We start from the raw sequence: 22,481 nt of genomic DNA, 5'->3' as shown, positions 1-22,481 counted from the left end.
CCCCCTGCACACACCAAAAAAATGTGTATCTGATAAACTGAAAATGTGCTCGATCTCCCAACTCACTGTCACTCTCTCCAACATTGCTTGGTCATACTATCTGATGATGTTTATGCCCATAAAAATGATTCTTTCGATGTTCTAGACTAATGTTTCTGTACTTTCCATTCTTTCAGTGTTATTGCTCAGCTCATCCTAGCTCAGCAAAAATTTCTAGGGTCGTAACTTAGATCATATCATTACCAATAAACGTGACTCCTCTGTCATCTCTAATCCTAGCGTCTCCTTCTCTGACCACCACTTCCTATCTTTGTAGTTCACTACCTCTAATGAAGAACTTCAACGTTCTTTTGACCATACAAGACTTACAATTCATTGTTCTTGCCAAATCTTCCCTGCCATTTACACCCAGAGGTCTTGTCTTCCTTTCTTAGCCTGCTTGAATGTCATGGTATATTATTAATGACCTACATCTTCAACTCACCATCAATGACTTGACCCTCTACATTAGTTGGACTTGTTTGTCAAAAGCCAGCCTTAAGTCTCACTCTCTATCTTCTTGGTGTAAACTTCCATGCATTTTAAATGTAGCTAAAGGAAACAAAATAAACAAGCAAAAGGCAACCTGCAACCTCTAAACTCCAAGCTCTTCCTTAATCATCATTTCCACTTATTTCGCTAAAAAAAAAAAAAAAAAAAATCACAGGAAGAAAACCAGAACTTTTATAAACTTCCACCAACAAATCTACCCACCCACCTGCATTTATACTAATATGTTCTGCCGTCTCTCCTCTTATTTCAGATAAAAAAATTTAGCACTAATATGACTGAGAAGGGGCACGGAAAAGGTGTTAGTATGATTACCCAAATTCTGACTCTCTATGAATCATATTTTAAGGATATATATACACATATATATGTATATATATGCACATATATACACATATATGTATATATATGCATATATATATATGCGTGTATGTGTGTGTGTGTATGTATATATATATCCTTTATGTTTTAGAATTTACAAAAAGCCTCTAAACCATTTGGCAGATCAAACAGCACTGTTCAACAGAACTATTTGTAATAATGGAAATGTCTATGTATGAACTATCCCATACTGTAGCTAGTAGCCACAAGTGTCATTGTGCTATTAGGATGTGACCTGTATGATGGAGGAATTGAAATTTTATTTGTATTTACTTTTAATTTATTTAAATTTAAATAACCACATATGACTGGTGTCTACTGTATTGGATAGCATAGTTTAGAAGGGTAGAAGGGTAATAAGTTGTTGAAGTCAAAAAAAGTTGCAAATTTAAAATTTTATTTGAGAATCACATAATTGCAATTCAGGGCATACACACAGGCTGGAGTGGTCTTTGGTATGTCTGAAAAATAAATAGAAGGTTGGGGGCATTATTTTTAAAATAAATGTTCTATATTATTTTGAAAAAATGGTCATTGGCACTGAAGAAGCTTTTGGGAACTGGCAATCTTTGGTGAGTAAAGGTGGTAGGTAAAATTAGTTTCAGAATCATGGCAGCTATTAGCTAAAACTGGTCTTAGGGTTACATCAGGCTGTTTTAGCAGCTGTGCTTGTGGCAGTTTAATTCTTGGAATTGTTGTTAATGTGCCCTGACTGCTTTTTCCCCTTGGCCTCTCGACTCTGAATTTGTTACAGGACCAAAGGGTTCATATGCCCACTACACAGTAACATACCAATACGCTGAGACAAGAGGGGTAGCAGCAAAGAAAGAGTTTAGTGATTACAGTAGACCCAAGCAAGGAGACAGGAGACCCTCAAATTCATCTCCCTGAGGAGATAAAGTTTTTAAGTACATGGTGGAGGTCAGGGGGATATTGGGATCATTGACTGGATGGAGTAAGAGGCATGAAATAATCAGAATGTGGAAACAGTCTTCTTTGGTGAGTCAGCTCTTCTTGGGGTCATAAAGAGTAGCTAGCATCAATGGAGGTCCTTCAGACCAGCTGATGTCAGTAGTTTCACCAGTATGCAGAACCTTAAAGAATATCTCAAATGGAAAAGTTAATGTCTTACAATGCTTAAGTTGTAATCTCTAGAGCACTTAAGGGATGCTATAGCCTTGCGACAGTGTTTATGTGGTTTGTGGGCAATAGGGAAACAACTACGAGGAAGTGGGTCAGAAAGTAAGCCGACCTAATGATTCATGCTGAATAGTGCTGCAAGCTTGTTTTATTTTCATTTCTCTTCCTTCTTTCTTTTTAAATTAGTTTTATAAAATTTATAGGAATGTTTTTATTTTAGTTGGATGTGTCAAGAGTAACCCAATTTACCTAATCAAATCTTACAAGGTAGAATGCTGAAGAGCTGGAAAACATGAAAACCAATTAGGAAGTTGTTAGCCTAGAGGAAAGAACACCAGAGTTTGAATAACAGTTCCCAATTCCTTAGCTGTAGTTCCAAAACAAGGAATATCTGAAACATGAAAATATTTTTTGTATTCTTGGTGGTAAAACATGAAATTATCTGAAATTATTTGGTGGTAGTTCCTGCACTGAACTGCCATGAAGCTATTTAACCCTTTATTTTTTCTACTTAGTATAAATATTCACACATTTAGCTGTAGAAACAATTATATTTTTAGGAATAGGTTGTTCCTTGGATATGTTATATAGTGTCTGGTAGATGAAACACATTGCCTTTCTAAAATCTGAAATTTGATATCTCAGTCATAAGAATTATGGATGTATTAGAAACCCATAGTAAGTAGTAAGAATGACAATGGGGAAAAAGAGAGAGAGGGGAATTTGATTATATAATCCATAAACTTTGGCTGTTATAATGTATTGGGAAATGAGGGGCAATTAGTATGAAGGAATATTTTCAGTATTTTAATTCAGGCTAAGGATTAGTGGTTAGTTCTAAAAAATGTCCCAAGAGGAAGGATGGATTTGGACCTGAGAGGACAAGTCTAGATATATAAGCAGTTCTATTTTGCAGATTGAATTTTAACTCTCTGTGATACATGCAAATATTTTTATCCAGTTGAATAGTCTATCATATCTTTTTCCTTGTATTTTCCATTCATAGAAATTAAATAGCTTTTTTAATGAAAAGAATACTGAATTTACATTTTGTCTAACAAAGGCTTTCATGATAATTATATATTAACTTATTTATCTAAAAAATGATTATTTTCTCTGATCCAATACTCTCTTTTTATAATAAATATTTTGCAACACTTCCTACACTATTTTGAAGTGAAATTCAGAGTAAGTATAACTATCTATATACATAAAGTATAAAAAATTAGTATAATATTCTAAATCTAATATGAAAGAAAAAATGGAAATAATAATAAAAAGCATGTTTTTTAAATATGTAAACACTCAGGCATGAATACACAAGAAGATATTGGGGAAAAAAGACACTTTTACCAATGACAAGGTGCTAGCTTTTGACTGATATGTAACGTATATTAATTTTTATTAATGAGTCACATACAATGCTAAATGTAATAAAGTAAATTTTCTCTTAATTTACACCGCGGTGCATCCCTAGATAATTCAGCGTACAATGGAACAGTGCACACATACTTTGTGTTTATGTGTAAAATTACCACCATTGATGGTACTACATATATTTTTTGTTGAAAGGGCTGATGGACACTGTAAAACTTTTACCAAATGTAGAAAAAAGACACATGCAAACACAAAAATGACTACCTGAAATTTAGGAGTCTTTTGCTTCCTTCTAATTTTCTCTGATTAGTACATTTTTTGAAACGTTAGCCAGTGCATCAAAATATTCCCACAGCCGTTGTCCTCCAAACTCGGATGCACACATTTATTGAAGAAAAGGGAGGAGACCAATTTTTTTTTTTTTTTTTTTTTTTTACTTTTTCAACTATTGAAGGAAAATACAATGAGATATTTTCAAAGTATCACACATCCATCACATTTTCTCACATTTCCCTACTGAAAGAAATAGGGTTTGTGCACTGTAGTAAGGAAAAGTTAATAACTGCATATGCTACATTGCATATATGGTAATCATACCTTCCAAATTTTCTGTTACAGTTTGAAATTTTAAAAATTCTGTGTCATAATAAATGTACATATTTTTTCTCAGATCATCTGTTTTAATTTTTGAATTTAAATTTATGGGTCCTCTATGTATTGATATCATATGATTCTACAGTAATAACATTCCGGGTTTAGCAGTTTTGTCGCTCTGTTTTCACACATTGGGCATGCACACTGAAAATTATTTTGAGATAATATTGAAATGATAGTTTAAAGACACTGTTCTTTTGCAAATTTTATGTACACTTCTCTGCATTCAAAATTGTATCTAGAATCTGCTTGCAGATTCTTTCCTGCAAAGCAATAAATAATCTGGTTATGTATTTTAAAAACATTTTAAGTTAATTAGAATATATTGACAAGTGGGTGTGGAGAGAGAGATTATTAGTAGAAACTTGATATTTTTAGAGTAAATCCTGACATATATTCATAGTATGTATTTTCTTCCATAAAATGTGAAAGAGAAACAATAAAAAATGAAAACAAAATAAAAAAGTAGTATGCTTTCTCATGTACTAAATCATATTATAAAGATAGGACAGAACTAAGGTCAGTGTTTGTCCAGTGCATGTGCTAAACCATTTCCCTCGTCACCTTTTCATCTTTCTTCATAAATTGTATGGTGTTATGGGTTCATTTTATAGATCTGGCTCACTGAAAAATTTGATCTTCTATTTCTTAATTTTGTTAAAACTGCTGTTTTTCTGCCTGAGAATATTTATTTTCTTAGAACTTTAAACCTTCTCTGTATTTTTAATACCAGCTCTACGTGTTTATTTGGGAAAGTGGATTTTTGTTTTTTCCAAAATAAACACTATTTACTCACTTTTTAAAAACCCAACTTCTGTAGAAAATAGAATATCTGGCCTCTGGACCCTCATTCCTGCATAACAATGCTTGGCCTGGGTAGCGTCATTCTCTTTAGATGTGGCCTGCACCTTCTCATGTGCTCTCATTTCTAACATTATTATTTTTATGTGATTGAATTTCAGCAGCCATTTATTATGTTTTCTGGCTGGACCCTATCATCTTTTGAGTGTATGACTTTTAGGTATTTGGAGTTAAAGTACAATTTCAAGTTCAATTTATTTTAACGAATTCTATTGCTTGATATTACAGTTATTTTCATAGTATCAAATCTATTTCTTCTATACTAGGCACATATTATCTGCTAAATCTTTTAATAATTATTTTCTAAAATTTATGCTGTGTTATTATGAATTTGATATATCAATACTCTTCTAAATCAGTACTGTTGTGTTTTATACCATAGAATGATCAGAACAAAAGGAGACTTTATAAAGTATTTGATATATTTTAGAACACACCTCAAACCCACCTGCTAGGCATAGGAAGATTAAGCATTTTACCAAAAATTGCCAATTTTGTTAAGACAGGGTTAAGCATCTTAGCAAAGGTTGCTAAATTTGTTGAGACAGGAGTGACCCCCACGCCAATCACTTAACTCATACTTCAGTGCTCTCTCTTAGGAGATATATTTCCTGGGAATAAAATTGCACTTGTAAAAACATCTCTAAAATAAGTATGTTTATATTGAGACTTTTGCCATTTTATTCATTTTGTTTTATTTTCTATATTTTATTACTCTCCAAAGGTAAATTATTCTAATTTACCTATTTTATTTCAAACAGATCATGTTGTTTGTGAAGAAGAGTTTAAATACGCCATGTTAGCTTTAAACTGTATATGCCCAGCAACATCTACACTTATTACACTACTGGTTCATACCTCTAGAGGGCAGTAAGTATATTTTTTCTTTAAGATAACCTTTTAAATTATATAAAAAACAATAAGAGCAGTTATGTGATTTAGAAATATAGAAGGCCAACGTATACAGCTAGATATGTACCTATATTTGAATTTGTGTGAGTTATCTTTATCTGATAGATGAATACAGACATATTAAGGAATCCAAGACATAGAAAATTGACAGTGGTTTGCTGTCTTTTCTCAGTAGTCTTGAGATAGTTTGTTGCAATTTATTAATAAATTCTAAGTGCCTGCATCATTTGTTAGGCTTAGGATTAGGACATGATTTTTATCTTAAAGATGAATACTTATGCAGCAAATGAAACATTTAATTAAAGGATTCTGACAGTTATTAGTAAAAGAACTTAAAGTTAAATCTTTCTGTTCCTGAGGTAAGTTTTACCTGAAAGCTTAATGTACACAACTGATGTCAAAATGGCAATTTTATAATAGAATAATAACAAAGTAGTTGTATAAAATTAGCTGATGCAATATAAATCACTTTTTATATGCATTTCAAGGTTGGAGAAAGTTATACCATTAGAACCTTTTCTGTTCTTGTTTATTTTGATAGAGTTTTATGAAACACAGAAGTTGTTTTTGACTAAGATGATCAAAGAAAATATAACTAGTGAACAGAGTCATTGCTCTTAAAGAGACACATGTACTTCATTTCATACCTTGTCATATTTTTAATCTTATATTTCAGACAAAATGTTGATTTTCTAAGTAAATTCCACTTATACTAGTGGTTATGATTACTCATATTAAATATTAAGTAAGTTAATTGATAATTGTTTAAGTGTCAAATCAAATAAATCCAGAAAAAGGAAAATTCTTTCTTGAGATTTATTTATAGATGGATAAGTTGTTAATTTAAAAGTAGTAAATGCTCAGTGGTATTCTAAATTAGATTTTACTGTCTTACTTCTAATTGCCTAATTGGGATGGTAAGATTTTCTTAGGAGCCATTTTCTCAAAGTTGTGAATACGAATATTTTTATTCTGTACACTAATAAGCCTTTAATCTGTGCAATAGGAAGGATGTAACAGGATTAGGAATGACATTTATTTTCTTTGCAGAAAGGATTTGTCATTTTGATGCAATTAAATAAAGTACTAAAAATTATTTTAACACCAATTAAGTGAACATTCATAGAACTCATCAAGTGTCTTCATTATTTTTCTGTAATATCTTTAATATCTTTGTACAGACTCATACAACTATAATGATGACTATTTAGGCAACTGCATTGTTGTATACTTGAATGATGAAATAAGTTCCATAAACACTATATAACACAGCTCATTACTCATGACTGAAGTTAAATTGCCTTGTGCATCTCCTAGTAAATATTATTTATTGACAAACAGTATTGCCTGGTGAAAAAGAATTATACTTCATGTAAGTTAAAGAAGGATTTTAGTGATCCTTAGAATAAGACTTTTCCCAATGTACTCTAATGAATTTTACCTTATTAAAAAAGAAAGCAATGTTGTTGAAAACATTGTTATATAATTAAGGATTTCCTTTAAATAAGAGTGACTTGCAAAATTATTTCACAACTGTGTCACAGTAAATGTTATCATCCACCATAATAACTTTTTATAGCAGATTTACTGAAATAAAGCTTACATACTATACAATTCACTCATTTAAAGTATACAGTTCAGTATGTTAAAAGTATATTCATAGAATTATCCAACCGTCACCACTAAATGATTTCAGAACCCTATAAAGAAATTATCTACCCTTTATCATCACCCTGCATTTCTCCCCGCTAATTCTTGCAGCCTTAGGCAACCACAATCTACTTCTGTTTTTATAGATTTACTGCAACCTCCACAGTAGCTGGGACTATAGTCATGCACTATCATGCACAGGTTTTTTTTTTTTTTTTTTTTTTTCTTTTTTTTTTTTTTTTAGGGACAGGGTTTTGCCATGTTGCCCAGCCTAGTCTCAAACTCCTGGACTCAAGTGATGCATCTACCTTGGCCTTCCAAAGTGCTGGGATTACAGACCTGAGCCATCATGCTCAGCTGAAATCATTTTAGTATATTTTGCAATACAGTAAAGAAATGAACATAAACAATGTTAAATAATGTGGTTTTGCTTTAGATTCAGGGGGTATGTGTGCATGTTGGTTCTTGGGTACGTTGCCTAATGGTAGAGACTGGGCTTCTAGTGTGCTGGTCACCCAACTATTGAATATTGTACATAATGTTTTTCAAGGTTTATTCATATTGTAATATGCATCAGCACTTTATTCCTTTTTACAACTGAATAATATTCCTTTGCATGGATATATCACTATTTTTCCACTCATCAGTTGGAGGGCATTTGGGTTGCTTCTAACATTTTCACAATGCTGCTATTAACATTTGTGAAAAGGCTTTTGTGTGACATAGGCTTTCATTTTCCTGGTCTATATCTAGGAGTAGAATTGCTGGGTCATATGGTCACTCTGTTTAGCTTCTTTAGGAACTGTCAGAATGTTTTTCCAATGGCACTTCGATTATCATCATCAATATATCAGGATGCTACTTTATTTACATCATCAGCAATATTTGTAATTATCCGCTTTTTTTTTTTTTTTTTTTTTAACCATAACCATCCTAGTGGGTATGAAGTGGTCTCTCCAGAAACTTAGGCAGTACTCTAATACAGTTCCCAAGGCTGATTAAAACTCTTATGATATAACATTTTCTTTTTATATTTTTTATTATGTTAATTTCAGTTCTAGCTGACCTGTCAGTCATAAAATAACTTATATTACTTCAGATAACTGTGTTCTTTATATTTTTAGAGAGTTCATTCTGTATTTTAATGCTTCTCAATTTTTTCCTCATTTTTCACACCTGTGTTCACTTTATTTACATTTGCGTGTTCAGTGCTCGTGGCAGTGGCATGTCTTGTTGTTGATTAAATTAGCATTTTGATTTATTTGGCAATCTTGTCAAAAATAAGTTTATTCTCAATGAACATAAATTTGTTCTTTAGGAAAAAATCACCTTTGAACATGGACCATAATGATTTCCACAAGGAGATGCTGGATTATCAGTCCAGTTTGTTAACATTCAACTGGCCCATCCTAATGACATTTCATCTTTACCAGAATTTTAAAAATTTAGCAATTCATTTTCTTTCTCTTTCAATTTGTTTTCACGAGAATATTTAATTAGTCCCATCCACGAGGTAATCTTTTTCACCTCAGTAAAAATCGAGGGGTAAGAAAAAGAGAGAATTGATAAGAAAAATACTGCTTAGTTAGAATTTACAGAAGTTTGCCACTGATTAGATATGAGTGTAGAAAAGAGAGAGGGGGAAAAAAAGAAAATCTCCTCACTTATTGACACTGGACAGTAGAAAATAATGAAGTACATAGTTGGCAGAAAGAAAAGTGGTTTGTTATTGGATGTATTTGCTTTCTAATGAAGACATAATGTGGTAGACATTGCTGCACACTCGGTTCCTGAGGCGGTGGATCATGCCAGTCAGGCTCACAAAGGTGAAGGAGGAAGTAGTAGGGATTTGGGAGAAATGACAACTTGAGACTATTTTCTAGGAATTTATTAATTCTAGGAAATAGAGTGAAGAAAAGGAAAGCAATCATAGTATAGCATAATAAAATAAAACTGAGATAGGATTTCTAAAAGGAACTGGATTGTTAATAATATAGATGATTCCAGATTAAGACTGAGCAAGCTTTTTGGAGGCTGTTCTCTGAGGACTTCTGAAAAAACAATTTCGACAATGGGGATTTTCTTATTGTGCGAAAGCATGAACAAATTAAGGGATGATAAGAAATGAAGTGTGGTTGGAGATTGGTACTTCATTAGGTTTGCTCGTTAATCGAAGAAAGAAAAATAATGAAAGCCCTATTGCACAGAAATGTTAAGGAAAGCTTTTTCTATGTACACAAGTATTTATCTATTTTTGTTTGCTTTTAATGTTTAAATTTTAAGTACCACTAAAGAAAAAGAGATTGAAAACGCAATGAGGGAGTAGAGGATGGGCTCCAGAGACTGGAATGTTTATTCCTGATAAAGGGAAAATCATTTATTCCTTAGGAAGTAATGGGGGAGGCAAGCGGTAATTTACACTAATTTTATTTCTGTATAATAAGGAATACTGCATTAGTTAAAAATGTGTTCTGCCCCCACGTGATGTAATATCTCACTGAAGGTAGGAGTAGTGTTTAGTTTACACCTTAAAAACTATGGGTTCAGCATCCAGAGCAGGCTATCTGATTCAATGACGTCATCAGAGCACTTTGTTCTATTTTCTTATTCCAACATCTTTACCCTATAGTCTTTACCCTTCAGGGTTCTCTTATTGTAATCATAAAATGCATTCTCTGCTTCAGGCTAGTCTTCTAGGTAGGAAGATGGAAGAATGACAAAGGGGCAGATTACTGCCAGCTGAGGCTATATTGAAGGCTTTCCATGAGTCCCACTCATTGTCTTTTAACATATAATTGGTCTAAGCCCTGTCACATGTTTCCAGACATATCTCCAGCATCCTGAAACATCAAGTATTTTAGATTTATAGCTTTTTAATAGAGAAAGGCAAGAGGAGAGTGGTTTATAAAACATTTTGGAGTAGTCAATACAGTTTCTGTCATTTTGTCACAGATTTGTGATTATCATTAAAAATTATGCATGGCAAAGAAACTATGCTTTCTTATTTTGCTTAAAGAATATAAGTATATTTCACATATTCAAATGTGGGCTTGATTCTAGTTGTATCTGTTAGCTATGTAAATAATTATAAATTATAAAATCTATATACATCTACACATGTATTTACATACAAATACATACATACATTTATTTAGAATTGGATGTTATTTTTTTAAAATCGTTAGGTTAAATATCATAGGAATGAAAAGGTAAATCAGAGGATCTTAGAAGGGAATATATTGAATCATACAAACAACTGAGATCACCTAAGTTTTACATGTGAAGTGGCACGAAGGTCATTGACAGTCATTAAAGAGAGAGCTCAAATCTGGTGATGCAATCATTCTACTGAAATAAACATTATGTATACCCATGGTACAGTTACTACATGATTATTTTTTATAGATATTTACCTGAATTTTAATGTTTCCTGTCAAAAAACAAAACCAGTCATATTATTATTATTATAAAATGTGTTATACAGAAATTTATCTCATTAAAGCTACAGATAAAATTATACTCTTCAGGAATCAGAAATCCTAATCACAAACAAAATTCTTTCTGTTTTGTAGTAGGCATGCTGCAACCTCAGGAAGGAAATGTGGCGTAGAGGAAAGAACACTGGTTTTGGCAGACAGAAATGGTTGACTCATTAACTGCCAAACCCAATTAACATTGAACCAACCTGCTCCATTTAATTTTCAGTCATATTATATGGAAAGTTGAGATAATTGTTATCTAATCCATTTACTTATTCACTTATTTAGTAATTAGTCATTGAATATTTACTGTGTGACAGAACGATTTCAGGTGTTCTTTAAAAACCAACGGAAATAATCTCTGCTCTTGGGGAGCTTTTATTCCAATCGGAGAGACAAAATAAACAATAATAATCAAGTAAAATATAAATATTTCTGCCAGAAATAGTGCTATGGAGAAAGATTAAGTAGGGAAGGACAACGAAGAGCACAAGGATGTAGCAATGGGTTCAATTTAAATGATACAGTCATTATATGACTTCATCAAGGAGTTGATATTTAATCAATGACCTGAGCAAATTAAAGTAATAACTATGCACATATCTGAGATAAGAGTTTTCCAGGCAAAAGGAAAAGCAGTGACTCTGAGATGCAAGCACATCTGATGACTTGAGGAACAGTAAGAAGACAAGCATAAGCCGGGCGTGGTGGCTCACGCCTGTAATTCCAACACTTTGGGAGGCCAAAGCAGGCAGATCACGTGGTTTCGGGAGTTTGAGACCAGCCTGATCAACATGGAAAAGCCCCATCTCCACTAAAAATACAAGATTAGCCGGGCATGGTGGTGCATGCCTGTAATCCCAGCTAATCAGGAGACTGAGGCAGGAGAATCACTTGAACTCGGGAGGCAGAGTTTGTAGAGAGCCGAGATGGCCCCATTGGACTCCAGCCTGGGCAACAAGAGCAAAACTCTGTCTCAAAAATGAATAAATAAATAAATAAGACAATAAAGAAGATATGCATAAATAGAGCAGAGTGAAGGAAGAGAAAGGTAGTAAAAGTTGAGATCTGAAAATAAAGCATGGGTCAGGTCATGTAACATCTCCTAGGCCATTATAAGAATGTTGATGAACATACAAATTTGGCTATCATGAGCATATAAACACCGTTTAAAGCCTTGAAATTGGATGAAGTCAACTCACAGGATTACTTTGAAAATTATGTAGCCACGCCCAGCCATAGCAATTGGTCTTTAGTTGTCTCATTGGCTTTGTTAATTATCAGTCAGAATCTATAAAAGTAAAAGTCAGTCTTTTAATTTGGTATCAATATTGGCAGTTTGAGAGAGACAGGAGAAGACAAAACAGGATACCCAGAAAGACATGCTGTATTTGTGATGGAGTAGAAAAAAAGTCCCACGCCTTGCATGTTTGTATTTTATATCTAAATCAGAATATTCCTAGGCCTATACCAAAACATCACAGTTCCATGACTATAAGAGAATAAATGTTCATAATTTTATTTAGATTGTTTTTGAACAATGACATTAATGAACAGGAGTAGATATTAGAGTGTAAGAACAGCAATGGCGTGCTTTTAACCATGACCGATCTTTTGATCCACTTTCTTAAATATTATGGAAATTAGAATTAAATGTATTTTGAGAAAAAAGTGATTTAAATACCTATAATATTGAACCTTTTTATTTTCAAGTGATACATTATTCAGTCGTAGATTTTTATAGAAGAAAGCCACCATGAGTTACAGCAAGTATAACATTCTTTTGTCTGCTTAAAAGGTGTATGTTTTTAGTGACCATTTGAAAGTGTATGTGGAGGAAATGAACTATATAAAGAATTGAAGAAGCCTTAAATAAGAAAAATGCATTTGAAAATAAAGCAGAAGACATAAATATTAAAAATATAGATATCAGAGAAAATCATCGTTAACTTCTATAAGTTTAAGCAAATAATAGTTGCTATTAAAATACTGACAACATATTATGACAAGGATATTTTGAAATAACATTATTTTGATTTATGAGACCAAAGAAAGAGAAGGTTTCAAATACTAATCAGTTGGTATATGATACAAATGTATATTTGAAGTACTTTGAATGGATGAAAATATTTAAGAATTCCAATGCTATATTTTATAAATACATTAAAAGTAAGGGGAAGCTAATTTGCTTTTACATTGCTGCAGAATTATTTTTAAAAAGTTGCAGTATTGTAAATATGCTCCTCAGAGAGTTATTTCATAAGAAGTTCTTCATTAACTTACGGGGAAAGTATGTTATTTTCACAAACAAGTTCAAACAGCAGATCTAGATATTGCCACAATGCTCCTTGTGAAATGAAAATTCTTATAAACATTAGCTGTCAAGTTTATCTGTTGTGTTCAAAGTAATTGGTGTCTTTAAAAATAGAAAAGAAAAACAGAATACCTGATTTACATTTTTTTCTTAGCTTTCAAGATTTCATTATGCCTGTATTCAATTGCTAAGTTTAAAATTATAGAAGGATGGTTTTGTTCAGTTTTCTCTCATGAGCATTTAAGCTTAAGGGAATTTTAGGATTCCTCAAGTAACTATTTCAACAGAGACTGCTTAATAATTTTGCAAAATCTACAGCCACAGTGGAAACACATTAAGCCAAAATGCAATGTAATTAATTTGTGTGTATGCTGTATAAAAAGTGATTCTGTAATTTCATATGGCTGCCAAATTTGTGTTCCAAGGCAAAATTAATGTTTTTGGATGGATGTTAATACTTTTCCTGAAAAATAAAATCACATATTCAAGGGAGTTCGGAAATATTAGGTTAAACATATTTTTAATGACATTTTAAAAACCTTTTAATCTGAACCAATTTTTTTTATCTTTTTTTTTTTTTTTTTTTTTTTGAGACGGAGTCTCGCTCTGTCGCCCAGGCTGGAGTGCAGTGGCGCAATCTTGGCTCACTGCAAGCTCCGCCTCCAAGTTCATGCCATTCTCCTACCTCAGCCTCCCGAGTAGCTGAGACTACAGGCACCCGCCACCACACCTGGCTAATTTTTTGGATTTTTAGTAGAGACGGTGTTTCACCATGTTAGCCAGGATGGTCTCAATCTCCTGACCTGGTGATCTGCCCATCTTGGCCTCCCAAAGTGCTGGGATTACAGGCGTGAGCCACCACGCATGGCCTAATTTGAACCAATTTTAAACTTACACAAAAGTTGGAAAGCCAGCAGAGTTCACACATACCCTTCCCAAACATAAACTTCCCTTAACATTTACCTTTTATAATCATAGTGCAGTTATCAAAAGAAGGGGTTAACATTGGTACAACACCATTGACTAAATTATAGGCCTTATTTGAATTTTATTTTTTCATTAATGTCTATTTTCTGTTCCAGAACTCTAAGATCCTGCATTGCCTTTAGCTGTTATTTCTCCTTAACCTCCTCCAATTTGTAACACTTCTTGTGGATGAGATTGGAATCAGTATAAACTCATGATTTTCTATGTATATAAACAAAAAAGATAGATACAGAAATACAGATGTGCCTCCCATGTATATCTGCTAGTATATATACTTACAATTCCTGACTGTGTCTCCGAGACAGAATAGAGGCAATGACATCTCAGTAGCAATGAGCAAACATGTCTTAGTAAATTTATGGTGCTATAGAAGAATACCCAAGACTGGGTAATTTATAAAGACAGATTTATTTTCTTGGGAAGTCCAAAATTCAGGGCCGGAATCCTGTGAGGGCCTCCTAACTGTGTCATCCCATGGCAGAAGGCGGAAGGGCAAGAGAGTATATGTAAAAGGGAGCTAATGGGGAGGATGAACTCGTGTTTATAACAAACCCATTCTCCAGCCATAGGATGTTAATCCATTCTATGAAGCAGAGTCCTATGAACTAATAAGGCCTTATTAGGCCCCACTTCCCAACACTGTTGCGTTGGACATTAAGTTCCCAACGCATGAACTTTAGGGAACATATTCAAATCCTAGCAGCACTTAAGGCTCAGCTCTTGAATGGTAAACATCATCCTCCAATATAAACATCCAGGGCTCCTTGGAGTATTGGTTGATTCCAGGAATGGGGCAGGGAAAATACAAGATAAGCCTGAAAAATGTTGTCGTGGCAGAAAGTAAGGAATTGCTCAGAATATGGGGACTGGTCAAAAGAAACAACATGAAAGAGGTCCTAATGGGCTAAGGTGGAATTTTTGGGCAACAAAATAAATAATGATATTAGATTTTAACCCATAAAATAAAATAAATATCCAGTAGTCCATTCTAATATAAATAAGTAAATAGGGGATAAGGCATAGCTCTTTCTTACTGAAGAATTCTGGTTAATAAATGTAGAAGGAAAGAGAAAAATATGAAGTCACCATTAGGCAAACACTACAGTAATAATTGTGATCCTCAATGAGTACTAATATTACAGGTGAAAGTTTGAGGAGAACTAATATAATTGTGTGCTTTTGACATGTCTCCCTAAGATAGTTAATAACTATGAAGGGAAAATTTGTAAGTTTATCATGGAGAAACCTGGGAGGCACCATCTTAATTTAACCAAGGGATCAAGTAACCATAATCAATAAAGATGTTTTCATGTTGCCTTTCATATGATGCACTAAGAAGTTACTTTGGTATTCCTGGCAACATTTTCTAATCATGTAAAAACATCAAAACACATCCATATTGAGAACATCTTACAAAATAACTGCCTGAATCTCTTTAAAATTTCAAGTCTTTAACAAAGAAAGACTGAGGAATTAAAAATTTATTTTAAAACCTTTAGTCAGCTTAACTTGAGGGGTTTTAAATATTTGGAGATAGTATTTTGACTGGAGGACTTTCCCCCGCAAAACCTTTACAAAAATATATACTTGGAAGAAAAGAAAGGCCAGCAAATGTCAAATAAAGCAATGCTTTGTTCTGTCTTACTGCCTTGAACCCAAATTCAAAGCAGAACTCTTAAGGATCTGAACTACACCAGACAGAAGCCTTCAATGTTTCTCTGACCATTAGTCTAATGAACTCGGATGAAAATTAGCCATGAGATCTTCCTTGTCTGTTATGCTCCGGCATCCAGAATCTCCAAACACTGTGATAAGGGAAAATAAAAAATCCATTGTCATTTACCATCACCAGAAAAGAAGGACTGAGAAAGACAACAAGACAGGAGGAAAGCAAGGAAGGAGGCAGAGATAGGAAGATAGGAAGACTTTGTTTCCCTTGAATCCTGAGCTCCTCACAGAGGCCCCAGCGAATCAGCTGTCATGTGAAAGGAGGAGAAAGTTTCTTAAAAGTAATAGGGATTACAATTACCACAATGACTGCAAGAAAAAAAAAAAAAAAAAAAAAAAAAGGTTGGGGTAGCATGCTCAAATAAACTATTTTTAGTTCCCTTGGAAGTTTCACACTCAAAAACTGTGACAGAGAACTATATAACTATATTTTGTAACCTGGCAAATCTAGTTCAGTCACCCTCCTCCTTAGGGGAAAGAATAAAGTACCAGTGAGGATGAGAGGCATTTTGATTTCCTTTTAGAGTGAAACACACACACACACACACACACACACACACAGTTTAAAGTCTTAATGTGTTTGATTGCTATAAATTTGCTAATTATTAGTTGGCATATAAAACTTGAACTTTATTTGATATAACTTTCTTAAAACTGAGCCTCTATTTTCATTAACAGATTAAAGTATGTTTTTGAGTGGTTTCAGTCAGATTTGAAGGTATTAACAGACTTGTTTTCCAAACCCCACTTCTCCTTCCCACTCCTACTACCCCACACCACCAGCTACCTGGTGACTTTCTGAATGCAACAAGGTAGGGAAACGCCCTTTATCAATGGGTGTGTAATGGGTCCATGACTCATTCTGGTCTCATAAACTTCTCAGGTAGACAGTGTAGCTACTCATTATCTAGCTGCTGACAGCAGCTAATGTCATCTTCTGGCAAGCTTCCTGGTGAGCCATAAGTCTCATGCCTACTTCTTGTTTTGAGGACACACATCTGCCCTACTTACTACTTCACAGAGCTTTTTTATGAATGGGCTCCTGGGATCCAACTACTTCTCAGTTATCTCTGATTGGTTGTCTAGTTGCATCATTCTGGTGTCTCCTTAGGCTTCCTCAGGTAACCTTTGGGGCATATCCATTACCTCATCAATGGATGTATAAGAAAGATATGTATATAAAGTCTTTATCTATGGCAAACTCTCATCTTCCTCTGGGTGTGTGTGTCTGTGTGTGTGTATATGTGTGTGTGTGTGTGTGTGTGTGTGTGTGTGTATGTGTGTGGTGGGGGGGTGGGATGCTTGTGGTGACTCTTATCTGGAAAACTCAACCAATTCTCTTAACCTACTTCATGCCCCTGCATATCCCCTTCATAGGCTGCTGTTCAGCTAACTATGTCCTGGGAAAAAATGTGGAACTTTCTGCTGCGTAGATTTCCAAACGTGGAAAGGCCTTTTTCTTATTTCTATCCCATATCCTTTCCTTTCTTTCCTCTGTAGGATATGTATTTCACTTCATCAGGATACTACATAATGGTTAATACTTGCTCTTCTAAAACTCTCCCACCTTGCACTATTCTGCTCTAACTTACATGGATCTTCGTGGCTATAGTATTAGTTTGCTAGTTCTGCCATAGAAAACTACCACAGACTGGGTGACTTAAACAATAGAAGTTTATTTTTTCACTGTTCTGGAGGCTAGGAGTCCTAGATCGATGTTTGGTTTCTCCCGAGTCCTCTCTCCTTGGCTTGCAGATGGTTGTATTTTCGCTGTGTCCTCACATGGGGTTTCCTCTGTTGCGCCCACATTTCTGATGTCTTTCGTGTGTCCAAATTTCCTCTTCTTAGGAGGACACCAGTCAGATTGTAATAGGGCCCGCATCAACAGTCTCAATTTAATCACCTCTCAAAGGGCCCAATTCCAAATACAGTCATATTCTGACATACTGGGGATTGGGCTTCAACATATGAATTGTTGGGGGATACACTTGGCTGAAGAACACCCTGGAGGTGGGGACACCATAGGTTCTAATGAAACACATTTACCAACTGCTATTGTTGTCACTATGCAAATAATTCTGCCAGTTCCACAGAAGCCTGCTTCTTTAATCATGGGAATTAAGTAAGATGATACGTAATCCCCAGTTGTCCTTTATCCATTTGTCCTATGGCAACAAACAAACAAGAACAAAAAAATCTACTACACGGCTGGAGATCTGAGTGGAGGTAATCACAGGAAAGGAAAATAATGGTAATAGTAAATAATAGAAAATTGGGTTCTTAAACTTACTTTTTTAAAAATATAAGGCAATGTGTATTGAAAATCTATACAGAAAGGCATTTTATTAGATGTATCCCAAAATCTATTTGACTGAGAAATGTTTTCTTAAGCAGACTCATTAAAATGTCAACAGGAATAAGTATTCTATTACATATTTTGAGGAATCTGGATGTTGACCCTTGTCTGGCAGTCCCATGCTTGGAAAGTGTTTAATAGCTCAGCATTCATTATTCAATTAGATCTAAATATATCTGCTTTATTTCTTTAAGACTCTCTATGCTCTAGTACTAATTTATTTTTGTATCCTTATCTCTTGTGATTCTCTTATATATAGCATGTACTCCAAATTACATGATCCTAAATATACTTTGTGGTTTCCGCCTTCTACATCTTTTTTTTAATGCTGTTTCCTCTGCCTTCCTAGAAGGTTTTGCTAAATCAAAAATTCCATCTCTTCATGAATATTTTTAATCTCCCTAATTCAGTGTGATTTCTTCCTTCTATGAACCTGCATAGATGTTACTACATTCTGCCAGAGCAGGTATCACGCACTTTTTTTCTTTACTTATGAGGTTGTAATTTTGTTCAATGTAGAGAACGTATCTTGCTTATCTTTAAACCTTCCATAATGTTTTTCACAACATGAATCTTCAATAAATATTAGTTAAATAAATGAAATGAAAGATGCACTAAAGGATTGAGATCATTTTTTTCTTTGGTTCTATGCCCTGGTTCCAAGTAGTTTATGAACCACATGCATTTATCTGCTCTCTCTCATGAGACTCCATTGATACAATGAAAAAGAAATTTTTAATAAATTGTAATCTTTTATCAATGAAAAATAAGTAGAAAGAGTGAGAGTTGAATGAATTTCTGGGAGATGGAAAGTAAGCAAAGCAATATTTTCTGTTGGAAATCGCAGCCCAGACTTTCTTTAAAGGGTGATATAGTAAGACAAAATGCCAGTCCCCAGTGAAGCTTTGGGGTACAAGGTGCCTAGAAAAAGAGGGCAAATATTAATTCAAGTTTTGTATATTGAACGAGGACTTACACCTCTTTCATGAATCACAGTACTATTTCCCTGCAGTTAAGTCTAGCCAGACATTTACCATCAGGAAAAATAAAATTTTTCCTAGAATAATTTAAAGAAAATGAAATCCACCTTAGCAGATAATTTGGAACTGGGTTCCAGTTCTCTATAATCTGGTATTTGAGAGGCTCCAGACTGAGTAGTCTAATTTCTTCATGCTTACTATAAGGTAAAACCTACCATTTTACAAATCATGTTCACAAATAAAGGAATGCATTTAATGTCCGTATGCCTTGTACTCGAAATTTGAAATACAGCTCTTGTTATTTGCTGAATATCAACATGCAGGATGAGATGAGAGAAATATATCCAGCCAAAGGATGGCAACTACTTCTGTTTGTACTGAAATTGTCTGGGATCTATAGCGAAGGTTGGGCGTTACTTACACTCTTAGTAAACATAGAGTTTTAAAAAAAACAAGACTATAATATTTAAAAGGAAAGTCAAATATATATTTTGGAAACAAGGAGAGTTTCATTAAGTGAAAACAAAAGTACATTAATAAGAGATTCAAAGATGTATTTGAAAAGTAGAATAGAACAAATAATAATTTAGAAGACTATATTGAAGTATCATAAAGGGTGGTGATGATTGTTCAAAGGAATAAAATCTTATAGATTTTGTTTTTGTATAGGCTTAAATATTTAACTTAAATTTCTGTTGACTATGATTCTGGAGGTGCCGATTTTCTCTTCAGTATTAAGGGGAGAAAAGGGCCATAACAAATAAATACGCAACTCCAAAAGAACTTAAAATGACGATAATTATTATTCCCAGGAAGATTCAAACAGAAGAGCAGTTGTGGTGCAGAAATGGAGAGGAAAGACCCGTTGAAATTAAAAGAGTGATTGCTGAAATTAAAAAGAAAAATTTGTTTTGGAAGATAATCTCACAGAAATATTGAGGATTTTAGATAAAAATGCAGAATTGGAATATATAAGCAAAAAGACTAGAAGCACAGGAGATCAATCCAGAAGATATGATATCTGCTTTGGTAGCAGTTCCACCAAGAGAGGATAGAGAAAATGGTAGTTAGAAATTATAAGAGAAGAGGAGAGACTCAAGGCTGTAAATTGTTAGGGTCTCTTGAGTGTGAGTCATAATAAGTGAAAAAAAAAAAACCACTCTTAGATACTTAGCATTGCCAAATTATAAAACACTAATGATGAAGAAAATTTTCTGAAAAGCAAAGAGGAAAAAAAAATAGTATTGATAAGAGTTTTTAAACTTTAGACAAGACTACACATAGCCTAGTTTTAAGTGTAAAGAGAAATATAAAGGAATATGGAGAGTCACAGAGTCGTTGGGAAAGCAAGGAAGTTACTCTTTATGTTAAACTTGTGTAAACAATTCTCACTACCACACCAAGCAACTAACCAGATAAAGGAGCTTTGGTCTCTAAAAGCCCCCAGAACAATACTACCTCTACTAGACATTCACTGCAACACAATGGATGCCTCCTACCCTGCCTGTTTCCTCTCTTAGCTCAATTCCAAAACAAATACCTACATTGGTATCTGTTTGATGGAACCCAGGCCACATGTCTGCACCACAGCTAGAACCAATGATTCCTAAAATTTACCACTAAAAAGGGGTCTAAATTAGAAAAATCAGGCCCTCAGTCTCAACAAGAGATTGGAATAAATTGAAAACAACATATAGAATGGAATGCATCTGTTTATTCTCCCAGCTGGAAAACAAAATCGTAAACTCCAAGAAATAAAGAGTTTACGGTAAAGCAAATTAAAACACGCCATAATACAGAGCAATAAGTAGTCAGTCAGTCAGGGAAATTATTTGAACATTCTTTCTGGATGACTCAGGGAACTGCAGATAAGGTCATATAATTGAAGCCCTCCATTTGACTCTACAGTGAACTCTATTGCAATCCACATAATCATGTAATCACTGCTCACAGGCTCTCTACTTTAAATCTGAAGTCATAGGTTTATAGCTAATAAACAAAATACAAATATTTACAACTTCAACAGTGTTCACGATTTAACAAAGACATCTTGAAATAAAAGTGAGGAGAAGATATGGAAACAAAGAGGGTAGCTAATATCATCCCCAGGTTCCAAAATAGAAAATCAAGACTCTGTCTATAGTTAGTGAAACAGAATTTTAAGTATGGTAAGTTAAAAAATACCTAGTAAATCAGAGATTGCATATGAAATAAATTCTACCAGTAGATAGGTTTTATTTGGCCGCCAACATGGTGTCAACACTTTTTTTTCTTTTTGAATTGTTTCTTCGAATTTGCGGTTCAATAGACATCCAACAACAAATTCACCACAAGTTTGAACACTACTTATTGTCCTATATCTGACCTGATTCGTGTATTTACTTTATTAAATGTGCTCTGTAGACACTAGAGTCAGAGCACTGGAAAATAGAAATGAAAAATAGCAATATGATTATATAAGCAACTCTGGGGAAATTCACTGTGAAAAACACTATTTTCTCTTATATCTTACAGGAGGAGGTCAATAAGTAGTACCTACAATAATAGGGTAGTAAATGTGGTAACATATTATTAAGAAATGTCTTAAAACTCTTTGAAGTAAGTTTAGGATTTGGAAGCATGTGTTTTTAATTTTTTTTTTTTTTTGGTCAAAATTTAAGCTATGAATGAGAAAATAGCATTTAATTAAGAGTTAAAACATTATCATAGTTTGGTCATTTATTTAGTCATTTTTTAAATAATCATCACATGCATCCATACTATGTGAGGTACCATGTTAGGACTTTGGGGAATATAAACTTGAATACATTGTGATCACAAATCAGACAGTAGTCTGATTAACAGGTGATTACTCAGACTAAGTGCAGGGCAGGATACAATTTAACATTGCTTTTATACGTATTTGGAATGTATTGCAAATTTCTCCTAATGGATTTATTTTGCTAATAAAGATTCTTTTTAGTTATGGTAAGATTAATTACTGGAGAAGAAGTCAAATGACAACATGGAGAGACAGCAAAAGTGTCCTAGTTACAATTATTTTTAAAAGTGCAAATGATAAAATGTAAATAACAGCAATAGGAGCTTCCTAAGTTCCTATATGTCTATGTATT

The 22,481-nt window shown here is 33.7% G+C and overlaps 1 protein-coding gene across 8 annotated transcripts in view; it reads left to right on the top strand.

Moving 5' to 3' along the window:
- LOC105484650 (potassium sodium-activated channel subfamily T member 2) overlaps positions 1-22,481 on the top strand; it is a 402,402-nt gene that overhangs the window by 231,008 nt on the left and 148,913 nt on the right. For all 8 annotated transcript variants that reach the window (XM_071077455.1, XM_011746475.2, XM_071077482.1 and 5 more), the window contains exon 14: positions 5,724-5,832. In XM_071077455.1, coding sequence (XP_070933556.1) covers positions 5,724-5,832 — 109 coding nt within the window. The remainder of the gene's footprint in view (positions 1-5,723; positions 5,833-22,481) is intronic.

This window comes from Macaca nemestrina, chromosome 1 (assembly GCF_043159975.1).
Source record: "Macaca nemestrina isolate mMacNem1 chromosome 1, mMacNem.hap1, whole genome shotgun sequence".
Classification (NCBI taxonomy): domain Eukaryota; kingdom Metazoa; phylum Chordata; class Mammalia; order Primates; family Cercopithecidae; genus Macaca; species Macaca nemestrina.
This window is presented reverse-complemented; position numbering and strand designations above follow the sequence as displayed.